Genomic DNA, 21,146 nt, shown 5'->3' on the forward strand with positions numbered 1-21,146 from the left:
AGCAAGCCAGAGACAAGCCGGGGGGGGGGGGCACTATCCCTTGCACAGCTAATGCTCGGCGCTGCCACGCACTGCGCACACAGACCAGTCCGTGTACATGTGTGCGTGTCCCAACAGTCTGATGCTCGGCGTCCCTCTCAGCCCGCAGGAATAATAATCTGATTCCCCAGAACAGCCAATCAGCATGAGAGAGCCAGTGATGTCACTCTGGCAGGAGGGCGCTGTGTTTACGGAGTGAGCGGGTGCCAGACGGGCTTGTACACACACACTCACACACACACAGAGCCACACAAAATACACATACACGCACTCACATATTCACATAAAACACACCCACAAAATGCATGCACACACAGAAAACCCATGCAAGCATACCAACTTACAAATGCACACTCACACATGTTGGAAAACACTCACGTGTGCATTCATACACCCAGACACATACACACACAGCACTGATGGTACACAGTGGGATTGGAATCTCTACAATAAAAGCACTTCTTTCTTCCTCAGATGAAAAAGCGTCCAAAAGACGTCTGGGGACTGAACAAAGATTGTAGTGTGTGTGTGCGTGTGCGCATGGATGTGTGTTTGTGTGCATGTGCAGAAGTTTGGCTAAATGTATGTGAGAGCCACACACACACACCCACACACACACAGAGTGTAAAGCCCTCACTCTGGCACTCAGTTCCATAAACAAAGAGCTGCGAAGGTCCTTTATTGCAGTGTGATGGGTCTGCGAGCTCCTCCTCTATGGCAGTCATTAATAACACGTGGCAGCTGTCACCCGCCGTCACACTCGTCCCGATGGCTCCATCACACACACCCCCCCTCGCCCCCCACATGTCTCAAACCTGCCGCCACAGAACTAATTAGACGTCGTAATGATGACTCTCGATATGATCTCAGCCCCAGAGCAAAGACTTCAGTTATGACTCTCTTCTGGATAACAACACAACCAGTGCTGGACGCGTATAAAATGTTACAGTACGTCTTGCACATTATTATCTTACACTTCCGTTTTTCCATATTAAAATTCCTAATCTGGTACACGATTTGTAATAACCAGGGAGCATTAGGACAATATACAGGCAATAATGAAAACACTGAGTTATATGCACTACATTTTCTATGTAGTTATTTAATCCCATTTTTCTGGAAAACCACCAGTGAAGGGATAGAAAAGAGAAAGGAAGCAGAGGTCAGAGGGACGTGAACCCCAAGCCTGGACTGAGGAAAGTGGTCTCCGATGGAGGATCACATCCTCCACCGATCCTTAACAGCAACATGCAGCCCACCACAACATCTTGAGGAACAGACACAGCTTCTTTACTTCTTTCTTTACTTAACCAGTCAGTCATACCGAACAGTAAATTTTGTTTACGTTACTTCATTTATCAGATGCTTTTCTCCAATGCAGCTTCCAATGAATACTATGTAGTGTTAACACCTCACACCTTATTCACCCAAGGTGACTTACACTGCTAGATACACTACTTACATTGGGTCACTCATCCATACATCAGTGGAACACACACACTCTCTCTGTCACTCACACACTATGGGAGAACCTAACAGCATGTCTTTGGACTGTGGGAGGAAACCAGAGCACCCAAAGGAAACCCACACAGACGCAGGGAGAACATGCAGACTCCACAGAGACTGAGCAGGGATTGAATCTGCATTCTCTTGCACCATCCAGGCCCTGTGTGACAACAACGCTATTCACTGCACTGCCATGCCGCCCCAAAATTAATACTAATAAATAACATAATGAACAATATCACTTCCTCATAAGCAGTGTTACTCTGCTTGCATCTGACACTTTATACAGAAGTGATGATTAATTGTACTACATATCTATTAACTGCTGGAACTGCAGCTTATCCCAAGGGCCTCAAGCTATATATTATAAATTATATGAATGAATATAATTTTGTTACCAATACCTCAGAGGCCACTAGCTGGTGTTCTCATCTTATTTCTATTTATTATTATATATATATTTGTATTGCAAAAGCCACATTTAACTTAAGATTTCAACAGAAATTACATAAAGGAAAAGATTCCTACATGTGCAGGAGCTGTCCATAGTTCTGAATCGGGAGGGATGGAGGAGGGGCATGGGGGCACTGAGGGGGGCACACGCCTAGGGAGCACTCATTTAGCAACGGAAACAAGCCACACGTCTGTAATCTGAGCCTTTTTTTTTTAAATTTGGGGGAAAAAAAACAATCAGCTTCTCTCTTTAAGGTGGATCAGCAAGAGCCGCAGCACCAGGAACTTCCTTTACATTCAATTATTACCTGAAAATTTTCTCTAAAGCAACATACACTGATTTACCCCCTTACCACAGCAGGGTAATTTTTACTGCATCGATTCAGGTAAGTACTTCAACCAAGGGTACTACAGGAGGAGGTTGGCTTCAGACCTGGGTTCTTCAAGTCCAAAGGTGGCAGCTCTACACACCACTCTACCAACTGCCGGCTGTGTATGGCTGCATCAGTCAAAGTGTAATATTTGGTTATCATTTGGTGGTTATGAGAACATCAAAGGGCAGAAAGGGAAAAGCAGAACCCAGCTGTGTGTCAATCATGCGCACAGCCGGCAGAAGCGGGACGAGGACGTGGTTTGGTTAGAATGGAAAGGAGGACAAAGGAGCTGCTGCAAAAAGAAGCTCAGAGGCAGAGCAAACAATAGAGGGGAGCGGAATGTGCAGTGTCCAACCACAGGTACCGTCTGCAGGGTGTGTCCTCCAGGCATGTCAGTAAGGTGCCAGTGGGGGGCGTAGCAGTTGGAGGTTTGAATCCCACCTCCTGCTGTAGTATTCTTGATCAAGGTACTTACCCTGAAGTGACACAGTAAATATTACCCTGCTGCATAAATGGATGAATAATGTTATGTAGCTGGGGGTGAATGACGCAGTGGGTTGGACCAGGTCCTCCTCTCTGGTGGGTCTGGGGTTCAAGTCCCACTTGGGGTGCCTTGCGGCAGACTGGCATCCCGTCCTGGGTGTGTCCCCTCCCCCTCGAGCCTTAAGCCCTGTGTTGCCGGGTTAGGCTCCGGTTCCCTGCAACCCCGTATGGGACAAGCGGTTCTGAAAATGTGTATGTGTGTTATGTAGCTTAAGTTGCTTTTGAGGAAAGCAGCAGGTAAATGAACAAATGTAGCTGATCACCTGCATCTAGCTGGACTTCCTCTTATCGCCACCCCCCTTTGCAGTTCACTGAGTGGTCTTGTCCTCTGTTCGAGGAGCCATTAGGAAACAAACCATGCTGAAGAAAACAAGGGGAAGGAGATGAAGAGAGCAGGCGGAGGAAAGAAGAAGCCAGGTTTGGGACGGACAGCCCAAGGACACGGCGCACATGCAGCCAGACTCTCCGGTGTGTAAACGCCTGCAGGTGGAGAAGTGGACCTGAGAGGGACCGAGTCTCATGTGTCCCACCTGCGGCACATGGGCAACCGGGGCTCACAGCGAGGTCTGGAGGCAAAGATCAATGGGGTAGGAGAGCAAGGGGAGAACCTGCCCTGGAGCCAACAGAGCGAGCAGCATCCCCCAGACAAAAGGCACTTTCAGCCATAAAGGCAAACAAACGGCCCTGTGATGTCCGCACTGTCTCCCTTATTGATTCGGAAGATGCTCGACCACAATAAGAAGCCTTCACTCCTCACAAATGAGGAGACGGAGACACAGCGCCACCTAGTGGTCAGCACACAAAGGCTCTGGAGGACTGCATGGGCAGCCAGGGCCACTGTTTAGTCCCTGGGAGAAAAAAGTGAATGTGAGACTGCCTTTCCAAGGCATCTTTGACTCTTTGAAAAGGAGAGGTGAGAAGTACATATTAGACACTCCAAGCAACAGAAAGGCAAGATTCTGTATTCCACGTCTCCTGGACCATCGGTCCTAGAGGGGGAGGATGAGCCCATTTACCTTGTGATTTCTCCAGAGAGCCGCATTTCCATTTCGTCAGGGCCGATTCCCGTCTCCATTCCTTAATGAGCCTCTCCATAAATCAGCCCTAATTAATGCCCAGCAGGAACAAACAGGTGTTCTTAGACAGCATGAAACCCACTCGTTTTCACCCATCGCTATAGCAACCTGGACCACTAAAATCATCCCTGTCTTATCTTTCTTAGAGCCCCATTCTCCCCATGCCGGCAGCCTCATTTCAAAGCAGACGCTGTGTGCATAACAGCAGATGGACATGTAGGAAGGTCAAGGAAGCCATCCTCATCCTTGAGGGGAAATGCTGGAGAAGTTACCAAGAGCAGAATCCATGAGAAGGTGCTAGAGGACTGGACACAGGTGGTGTGCCTTGAGGGTCTCGGATCTTGATATTCCCCCCTTGTATATCCATGAAGTGACTGTAGAGCAAGCCATGGCGTTAGCCCATCACCCCAACCTGGGTCTCGAACCCTTTGACCAGTTCAACCTCGGTGTCCTCTGAGCACCGGGTTACATAGTTGGAGTTTCATCCAGTGATTATTCCACTTATTTCTTGTTAGCAGCTTCCAGCTGTCCGCAAGGTTTTCCCGAACAAACCCAAAATTGGGATTGTGCACAATAAAGAGGACGTGGTAAGACGGACACTCTGAAATACACTGGATGCAGTGGACTGGAGCAGTGAGTAAAGGAGCAGCTCTGGCCTCTGAACCTAACAGCACCACGTCTCCCTAATTAAGTCTTCCCCACATCCCTTTTGTCCTGTCCCCTAGTTCCCTCGTGCTCATGCTGTCCCATTCCCCGACTTCCTTGCTGTATAGTTCACGTGTTCTTTATTCCCCAGCTCCCTCGTTTCTTCGCACCCCCGTTCTATTCCTCCCCAGGTGTCCCATTCCCAAATTACAGTATGTGTTTCCCTTATTTTCTTGTCCCCCAGTCCCATTGTCTCATCGTTCCCCTCTTCCCTTACCATGCAGGTGTTGCTCCCCTCTTCCCCACCTGTCTTGTGAAATCGTGCAATTTCCATTCTGATTAAGGATGATATCGATCCATGTATCTAACTATCTGTACTTGCATATATGCATAGCATCGATTTATGTATGTACAGTGCTACTTAAAAATGTGAACCCCTTGTGTCCCTTAGTTTTACCACTATTCAGAATCAGTCTTTCTCAGATGACATAATAGGTGTGTAATGACCAATTCCATATGTTGCTTCAGAGGAAATCATGTGTGTAGTAGAAACAAGCAAGTAGTGCAGGTGCAAAAATAAGTGAAGCCTGGGTTGTATTGGTTAAATCAAGTAAGTAAGTAAGTAAAATCAGGTGTGTAAATCATAGTCATTTATTTCTTTTATTCGTTTACTTTAACATTTAGATTTCATAAGTTTATTTTAATACTTTATAGAAGAATAATGACCATCCCTATAGGGTTCACATACTTTCAAGCAGCAGTGCATGTATGTAGGTATGTATCTATCAATCCTTTTCCCTTGTTCTCTTTCTCCCTCAATGTCTCATTCCCTTGGCTCGTTCTTTATTTCCCTTGTCCCTTTGCTGTTTTGTTCCCTAATTCCCCAGTTCCCTCGCTATTTTCTGCCCCAATTCCCTTACTCCCTTTCCATCTTGGCCCCGTTCCATGACTGAAAAAGTGGTGCAAAATCCAACTGTGTATTAGAGAGGCAGGTTGTGTGGACCTTTAAAAAGTTGCTCAAAACATATTTTTCATAGCTGCTGTCATGTAAAATTGTACAATTTCCTTCAGAATTAAAGTTCTTATCTGTCTGTCTGTCTGCCTATCCTTTTCCCTAGTTCCTTTGCCATCCCTTTCTCTATATGCCATGCTCCCTTGCTGTTTCCTCCCTAAAGTATCCAGTTCTCTAGTACCCCAGTCCCCCTGCTGTCTTGTCCTGGTGCCTGGGGCACTTTGCTCTCTTCCTTCAGAGAAACACCACACATCCTGACAGGCAATGCGGGTGCTGTCTGCTCAGCTGTGTGTCGAGTGACTGTGTGGCAAATGGGGGCAGCAGCAGCATGAGCCACTTGTCTTACTCTTGACGCAACTGAATCGCGTGTCTCCACTCTGCCCGCTCTCACCGCCGCAGTTTCACATCCTCCTTATCTGCACACCACACACAGGTATACACACACACACACATACCAAAGAGAGACTCACTGATTCCTTCCACTCGCCTGAAACTCTAAAGGGGCAGAACCAGTCGCAGTCACACCCCTGCCCATGTCAGGGTTGTCATGGCAACTCTGCCCAAGCACCCTGTGGCTTCCAACGGCTGCCCTAGATGTGACGGCGTCCCTCGCCGTGGTTGTCCCAGTCTGGGTAAAACCTGGCAGCTCTTTTCACATTGCTGCAGTGAGGACACATAATTAGTTTCATTATAATTTCATTTTTTATTACTTTTTTTTTTTTTTTTTTTAGCTGATGCCACTGACCAAGATGAATAACAGGGATTTTCTCCACCAGCACTACAGGTGCACATTCGTGGCAGTTTCTGTTATTATTATTATTACTGTTGTTGTTGTTATGGAAGTGAGATTCTGGATGCATTCTTTATCACGGAATCCAAAGAGACCTGGACTCATCCATACATCTTTGCTGCCTAGGCTCTCCTCCAGACGAATGCTTTCACATCATTAAGTTCAGCCAATGTTTTTACTGTTCTCTTTTTTCTCCAGGAGCTTCTCAGCCTCTCTCCCTCATAAACTCAAATGGCATGCAACTGAGATGCTTTTGTGACACCACCAGCACTTAATGAAGACACTAATAAAGGCACGTGATTATAGGAGACTGTACTTCTGCTAGGGGGGTGCAGTGGCGCAGTGGGTTGGACCACGGTCCTGCTTTCCGGTGGGTCTGGGGTTCGAGTCCCGCTTGGGGTGCCTTGCGACGGACTGGCGTCCCGTCTTGGGTGTGTTCCCTCCCCCTCTGGCCTTACGCCCTGTGTTACCGGGTAGGCTCCGGTTCCCCGTGACCCCGTATGGGATGAGCGGTTCTGAAAATGTGTGTGTGTGTGTGTGTGTGTGTGTGTGTGTGTGTGTGTGTGTGTGTGTGTGTGTGTGTGTGTGTGTGTGTGTACTTCTGCTGCATCTCACTTGCACACTTTGAAAAAGCAGCCGCAGCTCTGCAGTGCCACGGGTCTGTTTCCTGTGTGTGACCAGCTTTCCCGCCAAAGGGAGTGACGGCACGCTTCCTGGGCGGTCCTCCAAGCGCCTTTAGGGGCTGCCAATCGGACAGGCCTGCATTAACATACTGAGCAAACACTCAACTGATTGCTGAACCACTGGCTTATGACAGCAAAGCTTCTCTAAATGCTCTTCTGAAAGGCACCTCAACCGCTTGCGCACAGTGGAAATAATTCAACTAATAAAGCTAATATGTCCTTGAAAATGAAGCTCATAATTACTGAATAATGGGGTTTGAAGGCCAGAGGGGGAAAATCCACTGTCTGGAGACAGGGTTTAAACATATAGCACCTCCTGGATCTCAACAGGGCTCAGTGCCAATCCAAAGCCTACATCTCCACCTGTCAAACTAGATCCCCAAAGAAATCTTCCCACACAGACGTGCTGCCACCCATGATGTCCCAGTGGACATTACAGCGAAGCCATCCTCGAACAGAAAGAGCAAGAGAGTGGGCAACATGCCCATGTGCCACACAAATAAGAAGAGGCCTTCAAAACAGAGCTGGAGCAGGAGCCAGAGCACATGGAACGGGGGTGGGGTCTCACAGAGGAGACCCCATCAGCAGACTCCTCTCCTCAGCCATATGGCAGCCCTGACTGCTCACTGCCGAGCTGCTGCTTCTTCCGTGCGCACTCTGCGTGGAAAACAGGACTCATGCACATACCTCCTTCGTAGGAGGGTAAGGGACTCGATGCATCTCAGAGGAAGTTCTGCTGTATTGGCAGGAACTTTTAATTAGGGAGAGAAGAGCCTATTCAAGTTGAGACGCCATATCTTTTGTCACATCACATGCGATCATATCATGGTCTGCGATATTTCAGAGATGAGTCATTACTCTAATGAACATACGAAAAACCAACATCGTCAAATGGCACCAATGACGTGCAGAAGCATCGTACCCATGCATACAGGGGACGGCTCCACAGATGCCTCCTCCAATGTTGCCATGGCAACATAAACAAATATTAGGCTCTCTTCCTCCCTCGCTCCCGCCCCCCCCCATGGAGGAGAAACCACAGCGAACCTCTATCAGTTCTCTCTCAGACAGTTTAAGACATTGTCTCGCAGCTCCGGAAGGAAGAGAAGAGGATGCCACCCTCCTCCTTGCAGCGGTAGTGGTGCATAGAGACACGTGGCTCATTCCGCCCTCTAAAACCAATAAGGGACTTTTGCCATGTGTTACGTGTCAGTTTGGGTAAGGTGGCCCTTGGTGTGGTATTGCTCAGAGGACTCTGGTTCAAAAGGACTACAATCATATTTTCTGATAGCAAGATCACAACTGTAGAAATTAGATGGACCAGTGGACAGTTCACTCACTGCTTATTAAGCCTCTGAACACAGATGCACACAGACACACATTGTCTAAAGCTGCTTGTCCCAAGCAGGGTTGTGGTGAACTGGGGCCTAACAGCAGCATAGGGTGCAAGGGGACACACCCAGGAGGAGACACCAGTCCAGCACAAGGCATCCCAAGCAGGACTTGAACCCCAGACTCCCGAGAGAGCAGGACCTAGCCAAGCCCACTGCGCCATTGCATCCCCCCTCCCCAAACACAAATGTTGTGACATAATTAAAGTCCAACATGGAAAGAATAAAGTTAAACTCTGACTTTAATGAATTGAAGCTGGATGAACTTAGAAACAGAACTGTGAATGCTTCAATTCTGCTAATTTAATCTTACATCATTGTTCCGAGTTTACATTCATATTGATTCATTTAGCGGATGCTTTTCTCCAAAGAGACGTACAACTCAAAGAATACAATTTGTACATTACACCATATGCACCAATGTTCATCAAATGGGTAGCTGCATAAAACTTAGAACAGATGATTTCTAAATTCTCAGGCAACATCAGAGGCCATAATCTTGACCAGTCACATTACAGGCCACAATTGTGACAAACCAATCACCTGACAAATTATAATCAAGAGCACATGATTGGTGAAGACCTTTCATCTCCACTGCAGACTTCCTTCTGTGAAATATGCAAGACAGTGAAATTAAATTTCAAGCTTTAGTGCAGAAATGGCAGTAAACAGGAAGTTTATCATAGCAAAGGCTCAAGCAATTTCCTCCTTTGCCATGTCACCATGGTAATGTGGTTTACACAAAGTTTAGCTTAAAGTAAAAAAAAAAAAAAAAAAAACAACACACACACACACACACACACACACACACACTTTCAGAGCCGCTTGTCCCATACGGGGTCACGGGGGAACCGGAGCCTACCCGGCAACACAGGGCGTAAGGCCGGAGGGGGAGGGGACACACCCAGGACGGGACGCCAGTCCGTCACAAGGCACCCCAAGCGGGACTCGAACCCCAGACCCACCGGACAGCAGGACTGTGGTCCAACAACAAATTTGTGAAATAACTTATGTTGCATTGAACAGCTTCATAACTAATATCAGATTCCATGGCTATACATAGAATTAATTTGTTCTGTAAATATTAAACTTGAGATTCACAACTCGGTATCAGAATTCAGGAAACCTGAACTTTCCTACCAAAAGTTCATAAAAGTATAAATCCCACTCTGGCACCACTTAGCTTGGGGGTTGCTAGCGGGTGGCTGTGAGGTCATTAGCGGTCCTCTCAGGAATAAAGGTACAGTCATACCCGTCCTCTGATACACCAGTGTCAACTGTCAACTGTAGAAGACATCTTGGGCAGTGTTGGACAACTGTATAGAAATATCTGCCTGCTATACTCGCATCAATTACAACACTTTAAAAGTCAGCTAAGTCAGAAGGACCATAAAGTCAAAGGTAAAGTCAACTTTACTGTCATTTCCACAATATGTTTGTAACATACATCAGCGTGAAATACACACATACGCACTGTCTGAAGCCGCTTGTCCTGAGCGGGGTCGCAGTGAACTGAAACATAACCCGGGAACACAGGCACAAGGCTGGAGGGGGAGGGGACACACCCAGGACAGGGTACCAGTCCATTGCAAGGCACCCCAAACAGGACTCGAACCCCAGACGCACCAGAGAGCAGGCCTTGGCATGAAATAGCCAAGTATCCAACTTGCGGTTTATCCAGACAGAGCAACAGCAGGTGAAAAATGGTGATGGATTATACTAGAGTGAAGTATGGGTGTTATAACCATGATACTATTGAACAGCACTATTAGTATTTTCACACAGTACTTCTCCTTTGGCATGCTATTTCTCTGCACTAATCATACATACTAATTATGGAAAATTTCAGTGTGCCATAACTGTTGAGAAAGTACATCAAGTGAACAAAAAGATGACAGTGGGTTCCAATGAACTGTGAAAATCCAACATGTGTTTGGTGGTCCAGCCTCATGACCAGCATGGGCTTCATCAGTGCAGCTTCTCACTCATATAGAGCGGACAGGAACTAAGAAACGTGCAACTCTGCTCTACTATCACAATCGTGAGCGGGGGGCAGCTCTGTGTTGCTCAACAGTACTTGTATTGGTCAATCCTCGTTTCACAGAAAGCATTACTGCAACGTGAGGTCAGAAAGTGCTCAATGAAGTGAAAGCCCAGTAAAAGTGATGTTTAACAGAAATATTAATATTAAGCAATGCACTTCATCCGCATGTGGCCCGACCTCATATGACCGGACACCCCAGTGCATGATATTATTATTTTTTAAAAATATATTTTCTAGAATTTTAAAAGAAAAAAATCAAGAAAAATTAGCAAAATGGAAAACAAACTGCAAAAAAATCACTTTATTTCAGTATTTAAAGTAATTTACTTGGATAAAACTTTTGATAACACCACTAAAAATACTTCATTATAAAAGCAGATTTGGCACAAATGGGTCATAAACACTGTGCCATCTTCCAACATGGCATCGTGATCATTAACAATTTTTCTCTTTAACAGCTGGTTATCTGGTTAATTGGTGACATGAAATCCGAAAAGTTAAAATGCACTTAATTTAAATATATAAACTGATTTCCAAGGCTCTACACACAAAATGAACACATAAAACATTTTATTCACATGTAATAAGATTAGGGGGCGTGGTGGTGCAGTGGGTTGGACTGGGTCTTGCTCTCCGGTGGGTCTGGGGTGCGAGTCCCGCTTGGGATGCCTTGCAGCGGACTGGCGTCTTGTCCTGGGTGTGTCTCGTCCTGGGTGTGTCCCCTCCCCCTCCAGCCTCACGCCCTGTGTTGCTGGGTTAGGCTCCGGCTCCCCGCGACCCCGTATGGGACAAGCGGTTCAGGCGGTGTGTGTGTGTGTGTGTGTGTGTAATAAGATTACTGTGATGTCAAAGTTATTATAAAGTATTAAATGTATGATACACTGGAGTGAGCAGTTAATGACCAGACTAAGGGAGGTAAGGGGTGTCTGAATGAGCTATAATAATCCTGCAGCATGAATACAATATGTGTCTTTCATCGGCAATCCAAAAACCTGACTGTGTAAATTTACAGTGTAGCATCTATGTAACTTGACTGAATTTCAGATATGTATTTTACAGTGGTTCCAAAAAGTCATGATGGTTTGAAATATTCAGAGATATTAATAGGATATGAAACAGGTTCCAGTTAGTTTGAGGTGATGAGACGGTAAACGTGCCGCAGCTGTCAACACACACACAGCGGGGAGGTCTAAACACGAACCGTAAGTGGCATGCAGCCTTACAAAGTCACAGCAACTCCTTTCATTCAGACCGCTGTCTATACTGATCTCACCATCACCACCCATACCAATTATTATTTTATTTCATTCTGTTGCTTTGCCAGGGTGTGCCAGGAGCTGAAAAGGCAGACATAGGTCACAGCACAGGCTCAGCCCACTATGGATCGCCTGACCACCTAGGACACGTGGGTCACTGAGGAATATCTGACCGCCCCCACCTGCAAGTCCCCTGGCCCTGTGAGGGACAGTTTCTAAAGTAAACTCTTCAGGCTTCCTGATTAACAAAAAGTGCAGAACTTGTCAAACATCCAAATGGTGAGCAACAGAAACATAGCTGCAAAACATGTGTGCCACTAGGAGAAGGAGGGTCAGTGGACCAGGTAGGTCCACGAGTGCTGCGCTACTGATGAGGAAGGAGGATGATCTCCTGATCACCTTTCAACAGGGTCAAATATCGACAACAAGCTTCTCTCACATCAGCTGACCTTTGGCCACCCAAGAATATCTGAAGAAGAGTCCCTGACCTCTGAGGCCAGCAGGAGCCTCCAGAGGAGTCACATGACCAGCACAGTGGACACACTTTCATTGGTCTCAGCGGATTTCACAACCATGACGATCAACGAGTCAACCATGACAATCTGCAAATTTTAAGCTTAAAGTCCTAATATTTCTGGAATTAAACTTCAAAAAGTGAATGGCTGGAGATCCTGTCCCCGGCATTTAGAAATCAGAGCACTGGTGCTTTTTTCTGATTGGTCCAAATGGAGATCCAGTTTATACAGTTTGGTTGTCCTGCTGCCCTAAATACCACACTGTTTGCCCCAGTAAACACATGTGCTTCACTGTGGTAAGTAACCCAAATGTACACAAATAAGGAAAAATACACAATATGTTTCATTCATTCTTCTCACATATTACAGCCATCCGTGGCCCCAGCGTCCTTTTGTTTGCGTGTAATCGATGTGTCTGTTAGCGCCATCTGTTTATCTGTTTGTGTGTGCGTGTGTGTGATTGAAAGTGTCTGCCTTTGTCACTCAGCAGCGCGGGAAGCTCAGTCTCTGTGTGTGTGTGCGCGCGTGACCACTGCATTACCACTGCAGGCAGGAAGGGCAGGACAGCACTGTATGTCCTACCATATATAGCAATCCAACACACCTCAGCAAAGACAGTGAGACTCAGGACAGCTGCTCCCGCCACCCTCCCACCGGCAGAAATGGCACTAAAGTCGACTGAAAGGCCCAAAATGCAGAATGATTGAGCATGACCTCAGTGTGCAAGATGCCACTCTGTGCACCTCTCCCTGATGCACCTGCTACTCCTCTGCATCCTGTCTGCATCCTACCGCAGGGACATGGGAGACCAGCTCTGACGGCACCTCCAGCCCATGTGGCCCTCCACGTCTCAGGGTCAGAGTGTCACGTCAGCGAATAAGCACCTACCTTGCAGTCTCTGCATCACGTTGGCTATGTCCCTGGAGGACCGCGCGAACGGAGAGGATGACGCCATGGTTCTCCTCCACAGCACTGCAGCCTCGTACCCGTCCAACTTTCATATGAGAGCTGTGCTAGTTCCTCAGAGGTGTCATCTCTGCCGGGGACACCGCAGACATCCTCTCTCTCTCCTTGCTCGCCCTCTCAGGCAGAGCTCAGTGCTTCATTTGCTGCTGAGCAGTAGCCAATCAGAGAGGGGCCCTCACAAGGCCCGCTACCTCCCAGCCAATGGCAGACTCCATCTCAGAGCCATGCTGGCACTCAGCCGCCGTGCAGAGCTGAAAAGGAGGCAAGCCGCGTCAGCGTCAGTCTGCAGGAGCCCATATCCTGGAGGAAAGTGAAAAAGCACATTATCTAATGAGCTGCTGCACAGCGAGATGGGGAGCTCCTGCCATAGACCAGCGCTAACAGCCTCCAAGGGCATCTGTGCCCCCAGCCACCTTCACGCGCACACTAAGAGCAGGTGAAGGCAAACACATCTGGTTGTCTTAGAGCCAAAGCACTCCAAAGGGTGATACTGGAGGAAAATAAAATATTAAAAAAACAAATGAAATTCTGGCTCACAACCCAGCTATTACTGTTACAATAAACAGGACTGCATAAGAACTGCATTACTGGAGTCTAGAGGCACACAGCACCCAGCTGCATTTCTGTGCAATACAGACAAGGGGAATAAATCAAAATAAAGCAAATAGCCCGCTGTAAAGTATTGATTTGTACAGCTTTACACATACATCTTAGATTTACTGTACCTGTCCACATCTCACATTATCCTAATGTCACTGTGGTTCAAAGACACTTATGGGTTAACAGCTGACACATATGGTACAAAATCAGCCTGTTAGACCTGAACCATTAGAACACTGGAGATGCAGATGAAAGCCAGTGAGCAGAGGTGGGCAGAGTAGCCAAAAGCAATACTGCACTTAAATACAGTTACAAAAAAATTACTTAAGTACTTTTATTAATTTACTTAACACTTTTCTCTAAAGCAATTTACAGTGTTTAGCTATTTCCAATAATTTACCCAGCAGTGTATATTTTACCAGGATAAGTACCTTGCTTCTAGGACTAAAGAAGTAAGGTGCAACCTTCAGATGCAAAGGTGGTAGTGCTAACCATTATGCTATTTGCAGTCCCTTATAACCCACAAATCTAATGGAGTAAAAGTTAGAAAGTATCTGGTCAAAGAACTGCTCAAGTATCCAGCTACTCTGGTTCAAATTAGGCTTTTAAGAGTTAAATATACAACACAGCAATATACAGTTTCCAGTCATGGAAAAAAATACACACACACACACACTTTCTGAACCACTTGTCCCATACAGGGTCGCGGGGAACCGGAGCCTAACCCGGCAACTCAGGGCATAAGGCTGGAGGGGACACACCCAGGACAGGACACCAGTCCGTCGCAAGGCACCCCAAGCAGGACTCGAACCCCAGACCCACCAGAGAGCAGGACCCGGTCCAACCCACTGCACCACTGCACCACCGCACCCCCTCATATGGAAAAATATATTTTCAATAAATTAAATTTACAGCTCAACAAAATTATGTCACTAGTCACATTAATAAAATAAACAGAAAACAAATAAAAGACCATAGGATGTTATCCAACCAGCTGGTTTGTCACATTTTTATGAATGTGTTTTACATAGTCATTCTAGCAGAGTTGAGAGCCAGTGGTTTATTTAGAATAGAATATCAAAATCAGACAGCAGCAATTATAATCTTGGATACAAATCACACAGCAGTCCAAGAGCTATTTATATGACATTCCACTGCTAATGTTGATCCTTTAACTGTATTAAATTTAGCATTTCTTCTCAAGCATTACCTATGTTATCACAGGCAATACATTAAGCAAATCAGTAAAAAAAGAAAAAAATTAATTAACAGAATATCTGTTTTGGAACATTTCAGACAAATTCAAATCCAACTCATAACACACAACTGTCATTCCTACCATATTACAGTATTACTAGACAGGGCAGCTGGTAGCGTCATGGTTAGAGCTGCTGCCTTTCGACCCAAAGGTTGCAGACTTGAATCTTATCTCCGGGTGTAGTACCCTTAAGCAAGGTAAATACCTAAAAATTGCTCCCGTCAAAGGAACATATCCAGCCGTATATATGGGTGAATAATTGTAAGTAGCTTAACATATATGTTGCTTTGGAGAAAAGCATCAGATAAATGTAAATTATTTGTTTTATGCCTCTGATCCTTTGTTCAGCACTCTGTGTCACTATGTGAGAGGCGCACTCTATAAAAAACAAGTTTCATTCTTATCTCATTAAGCATATTTAAACTAGATCTTTTGTGCAGAGTTCTAGTATCAATTTTGTGCATGTGAATGAACTAAGTTGTCAATCAAGGCGGGACAAAACTCAACACTGAACTCTGATTGGTCGTACTGTGCAGGGAAAAACGTTAACCTTTCACGGTATCATCACATTGCTCGTATGTACTGTAATGTCTTACACACGTTATGCGACAGAGCATGACTTGATATGTGATATTCCAGCATCATGGAACCACTATCAGTAGTGTAGCAGTTTGGAGTGACATCTTGTAACCAAAAGACTTCTACTTCAAAGTTTGCTCCTGCCCCTTCTGAATTACCTTTGGGCAAAATCATTTACCCTGAATCGCTCCAGTATGAATACCCAGTTGTATAAATGGATAAACAGTAGTAAGTCAATTTGGATGAAGGTGTCAGCAGAACAACAAATTGACAAAATATTTATTTGTTTCCTTGTAAACAAGGGGTCTTGGCAACTCCTCTATGACTGTAAATGTCAAAGAAGAGTGTAACTGACAACCAACAACAGCCAATGAAATCCACAGAAGATGTCAACTGACATTGGGGGTGGGGGGGTATCACTGATGGGTCTAGAAAACAGATTTATTTTTAGTACAGAGAAAGATCCTAATAGCGAAAATTACAGATGGCTAAGAGCATAGAAACTGGAGCTGCTGCTTTTGGATCTGAAAATCACGGGTTCGAATCTAACCTACTCTTGAGCAAGGTTACTTACCCAAACTGCTTCAGTAAAAAACAAAAACAGCTGGGGGAAAAAAAAAAAAGGGGGGGGGGGGGGGGTAAATAATAATCGTAGCTAGCTGGGACACTGCAAAGGTGTTTTGGAAAAACGCCTCAGCTAGATAAATAACAGTGGAAAGTGACTGCTGTGTGCCAGTGAAGCCGTACAGACGCGGGTGCAGTTTTAAATAAACCTGTTCCCGCCCTGGAGCCTACGGCGCGCGCCGGGAGCCCTCGAAAGCGCGGGTTGGCGGGAGAGCGAGCCAGCGAGAGGCTGTGGGCACGCGCCAAGGAAACGCCCGCGCGGACAGCGAGTTACCTCACGTCCGGCGTGTCCGCGAGCGCTGCCGGGCGGGTTTTGCGGGACTTCAGATTAGGGTTGTGTGAGGGTTAGTTGAGAGTAACGAAAACAAGCAAACCTGCCTCGTGACAAAGAACGGGCCACCGGCGACGGGCTCCTCTTCGCTGCGTTTCTTAGCGCCGCGCGGCTTGCTCGCGCCTCCCAGTGGCCACGCAGGGAACTGCACGCGCCGAGCGCGCACGCGGGAGCTGGAATGGGCTGCACGTCGCTTTGGGGGCTTCCGTTCCGTTCCTTTCCCTTCACATAGCCGGGCCGTGCTGCGCGTTCGGACATGAAATGAGGCTTGGGAAGCTCTGAGGCTCTGAGCTCTGGGTCACTTCCTGAGCGCGATGAACGATAGGGCAGGTGGACCGATGATGAGCCGGACGCGCTGCTGGTTCCTGTTGCTCAGCCTTCCATCAGCGGATGCATCGCTTCTGTTGACCCGGGACGGTCCCGTGACCGCGTGGTTGTGTCACCATACTTAGCAGCCGGAAGCAGATTTGGCCCTCGATCGTGATCCACGTCCCACCGTTGGCACACATGCAAAACACAAAGGCCACCTGAGCGGCACTTGGCCGAACTCGGCCGTCCCGCTCCTCCGGCACAATAGCGGTGTGAGGGACAGGGCCGCTGCCCGGGGCCTTTCTGGCCCGCCGTCCGCCGCGCAGGCAGGAGTCACAATGGGCGGAAGCCCCGGCCAAGGCTGTTCCCTGCCCCTGGAAAGAATGTGAGCTCCGGAGGAGCGACGAGGCCCCTCGGCCACGTGTCCCCGTCGCCCGGTCTGCAGGCGAGGGGTTCGCCCCGAACAGCGGCGGTGGCAGGAAAAAGACTCGGGGCTCCGATGACAATTTGCCACATTTACGTTCATTCCTTTGTCTGACGCTTCTCTCCGAAAAACTTGGTTTACCTGTGATTTACCCGTTTATATGAGTCATTTTGTGCCGCAGCAGTTCTGCAAGGTCACTACAGGAGGAAGTCAGATTGGAACCTCGGTCCATGTAACCACTGCGCCACCTGCCTGCCAGCAAGTAGGCAACCAGAGACCAGGTGTAGCTGTGCAGCAGGTAAAACCGGTGTCTCGCTGCTCTGTGGGTGTGGGGTTCGAAACCAGCGCAGGGCCGCTGTATTTGTGGCCCCAGACATCTGCGGAAGAAGACGGTGACAGACCCACCCCTTGCTTTGGAAACGGTTCAAGTGGTCCCTGTGAATCGGACTCGATGGCCCTTCCATCCCTCGGAGCCCCTCTGCCGCCCCCCCCCTTTTCCGGAGCATTCCTACATATAAAGTGTACACTTGGTGCGAAAGCAGGACGAAGCCACTAAAACAAAAAAATTGTCTTTTTGTGGAGAAACTGAAGGGGCCCCTGTGAGCCCCCCCCACAACATTGTTACATCGGTAATTACGGCTGAGGAAGCAAAGCGAAAGGAAACGGGTTCGTATCCCGGGACTCCTGCTCGGCGCAGATAAGGGCCTCGTTGCTAATTTCAGTGGAAAAGCAGGAAGTGTGAGCGGGAAGTTTCCACGCATGGGGGGGAAAAACAGCGGCCTGCCCTGGAAAGCGTACTTTGTGTGCAGCGGCGGCGGTGGTGACAGCAGCTCTCCGCATGCAAACCCTTCTCCTCCCGGAGCCCGTCACGTTGCCCCGCGAGCCATGGCCGAGAACCACACAGACCTCGTGTCGGAGTTTCTCAAATCATTTGACGTCGGTAAGGTGTTCTCCACATGCTTTCGGCTCCTTGTCCTGCGTCTCTCCTTTCCTGGCGCTGTAGAAAGATCTGATTTCGTAAGGACATAACAGCTGGAAGCAACAACTGTAAAAACGCATCCAATGAATTGTGTGACATTTTATTTTCTTAATTTTATCTTTTTTTTTTTTTGTTGCGTTTTCATGCCGTTTGTGTTTTGTGCCTGTACATGTTTTCCTCTAGATGTTGTTTCCAGATGATCACAGAGCCTCAGTAGTTTCCATACTCCATTTGAAAGGAGCTGCAAATTATAGATGCAGAAGAATTTGCTTGTGTTTGGTGGAAAAAAAGATTCGGCTGAAGAAAAATACACTTTTTCGGGTTACGATTTGCTTTTCCCCGCTTGGCTTTCCTCTTTCTGGTGGGATCTGCCGTTCGTGCTGAACATATTGTCTGTGTTCTAAAAGCATTAACATGCCAATTATTCATGTTAGGTAGTTGGGCCCAGGTAAAGCCCCCCCACAAAAAAGTAAAATTACCCTGGTACTTTTACTCGCTCTGATGCCCAATTTACAGGGAGAAAACTGTTGCTGTGGGGCGTAGTGCCGTCCCATGTGACCTCTCAAAACCCAATCCTGCAACCTAACCAAGATTATTTAGGAACTTTAATCCAAGTTAATATAAACCCCCCAATGATAATTTCAGCACAGAACTAGTGTGGTTTTGTTTCTGCCTCAATGAGATCTAGTAGTGCTTAGAGCTGGTGCCTTTGGACCCAGAGGTTGCAGGTTTGAAAGCCCCCTCCAACTGTAGTACCCTTGAGCAAGGTACTTACCCTAAAATTGCTCCAGTAAAATGACCCCGCTGTAGAAATGGGTAAATAATTGTAAGTAGCTTAACACTGTAAGTTGCTTTGCAGAATAGCGTCTGCTACATGAATAAATCTGAAACCACTGAGGGTGTGTCGGTTGTTTTCTTTACACGACTCCGAAACAAAGCCTTGGTCTGCTTGTTGTTCAGCGTTGGTGGCCGAGAAAGCGGGATTCCAGTATTTTATTCTGAATAATATTTTGTATTTCATACAAGCTAGTAGCATAGTGTTTAGAGCTGCTGCTCCTGGGTCCAAAGGTTGCAGGTTTGATCCCTATTGCCAGCTGTAATACCCTTGAACAAGGTACTTACCCAGAATTGCTCCACTAAAATTACCCAGCTGTGTAAATAATTATAAGCTTGTAATAATTGTAAGTTGCTTTAGAGAAAAGTGTCAGCTGAATGACTAACTGTAATGTTAAGTCTTTAATACTTTATCGGATGAGAGCTGCGTGATGCTGAAGCTGTTGGGCAAATTTAGATGTAACTCCCGACTCCTGTGCTCTTTGTCAGGGTCCCTGGTTTTGGCCTTCTGCTTGTCCATGCTGGTGGGCCTCCTGATCGGAGCGCTCATCTACATCCTGCTGACGTGGATGTCCCGCCGCAGAGCTTCAGCCAGCATCACCCGGCGCCCTGCGCGCCAGTCCCGCTCCTCGCCCCACAGCTTCCTGCACGGCCGGCCCGCCTTTGGCCGCAACAGCAGCTATGACCGTCGCAGCAACAACAGCCTGGCCAGCGCCGCCTTCAGCTTCCACCGGCAGGCATCTCTGGAGCAAGCCGACCCACTGGGCCGCAAGCCCAGCTTCCGCGCTTCCACCTTCCACCCGCTGCTCCCGAGCAGCCCGGGCGAGGTCGAGGACGGCAGGTACACGGCGACGCCCCTCACGCACTCCCCCACCACCCAGCCAGACTCCCTCTGGTGCAGCAGCAACCTGCGGGTGCTCCAGGTCACACAGACACCCCCGCCCGCCTACGACAGCATCATCCGGGCTTTCCAGGAGACATGCACCTGAGCTGCCTCTACACCTGAGCTCTTTTGTTCTCATCCAGGAGACTTTGAACTGGACATGTTAACGCAAGCGGGCCCTTGAGCTGCCATGTGGGTCCTAGTTTATCAGTTGCATTTATATATGGAGCCTAACCCCCACGGGGCTGGTAAGGAGTTGCGTCAGTTCTCCTCTGCTAGGAGATGCACTGCACGCACTGACCCTGTGTTGCCCTTTCTCGTGTCCGTGGCGTTAGCGCGTGGTTGTGACGGGGCCAACGAGTAGGGAGGCTGTTGGCCGTCCTCATAAAGTGTCAGGATAAAAAACTGTTTGTATAAGTGCTTATTTAAACCATGGATCTGCCCTTGTGGTGTGAGACTGTTTTTCATATGAACATAATAAACCTGTTATTGGATGAATATTGCTACTTTATTGTATTTGTTTACAGCTCAGATAGCATCTTTTTTTTTATTCTACTCCTTTTATACCCTGGTAGTGATATGCCCAGCTCCTGGAACAATCCATGCTGTGACCTATAATATCTGCAATAGCTAAGCGGAGATCTTAGAGATATGACCGTGCAGAGGGCTTCCATACACTCACCTAACACCTGGGTGATAGGGACTACAGAACACTGAAGAAGCAGACATAACAGGGTTTTGGCTGAGCTTGAGAACATCAAGACGAATTTCCCTTGAGGACACGATGCACATGAATCCCGGACCAAAGAAGAGTATAGTGGTCATGGAGAACCCTTCAAAAAATAAGAACAGCAATGAAAAGGACTGAGAATGTCTTTAAATTGAATGGAAAGATTTATGTTAAAAAATAAGCACACTCCATGATGTATTCCGACAAATAACAGAAGATGTTATTGGTCTGTAGCTGTTTCACCTGTTGGAGACTGAAAATTCAGTAACACATGGTAAATGCTCTGGTTACACTGTGGCTTT

General features: G+C 47.3%; 1 protein-coding gene across 1 annotated transcript; it reads left to right on the forward strand.

The window, feature by feature from the left end:
• Positions 1 to 18,232: 18,232 nt before the first annotated feature.
• On the forward strand, positions 18,233 to 20,544 carry myct1a (myc target 1a). Its single transcript, XM_029256567.1, has 2 exons — positions 18,233 to 18,358; positions 19,721 to 20,544. Exons 1-2 carry the CDS (start codon positions 18,304 to 18,306, stop codon positions 20,218 to 20,220), a joined length of 555 nt encoding a protein of 184 aa, XP_029112400.1. The 5' UTR covers positions 18,233 to 18,303; the 3' UTR covers positions 20,221 to 20,544.
• The last annotated feature ends 602 nt before the right edge of the window (positions 20,545 to 21,146 follow it).

This window comes from Scleropages formosus, chromosome 1, assembly GCF_900964775.1.
Source record: "Scleropages formosus chromosome 1, fSclFor1.1, whole genome shotgun sequence".
NCBI classification, from domain to species: domain Eukaryota; kingdom Metazoa; phylum Chordata; class Actinopteri; order Osteoglossiformes; family Osteoglossidae; genus Scleropages; species Scleropages formosus.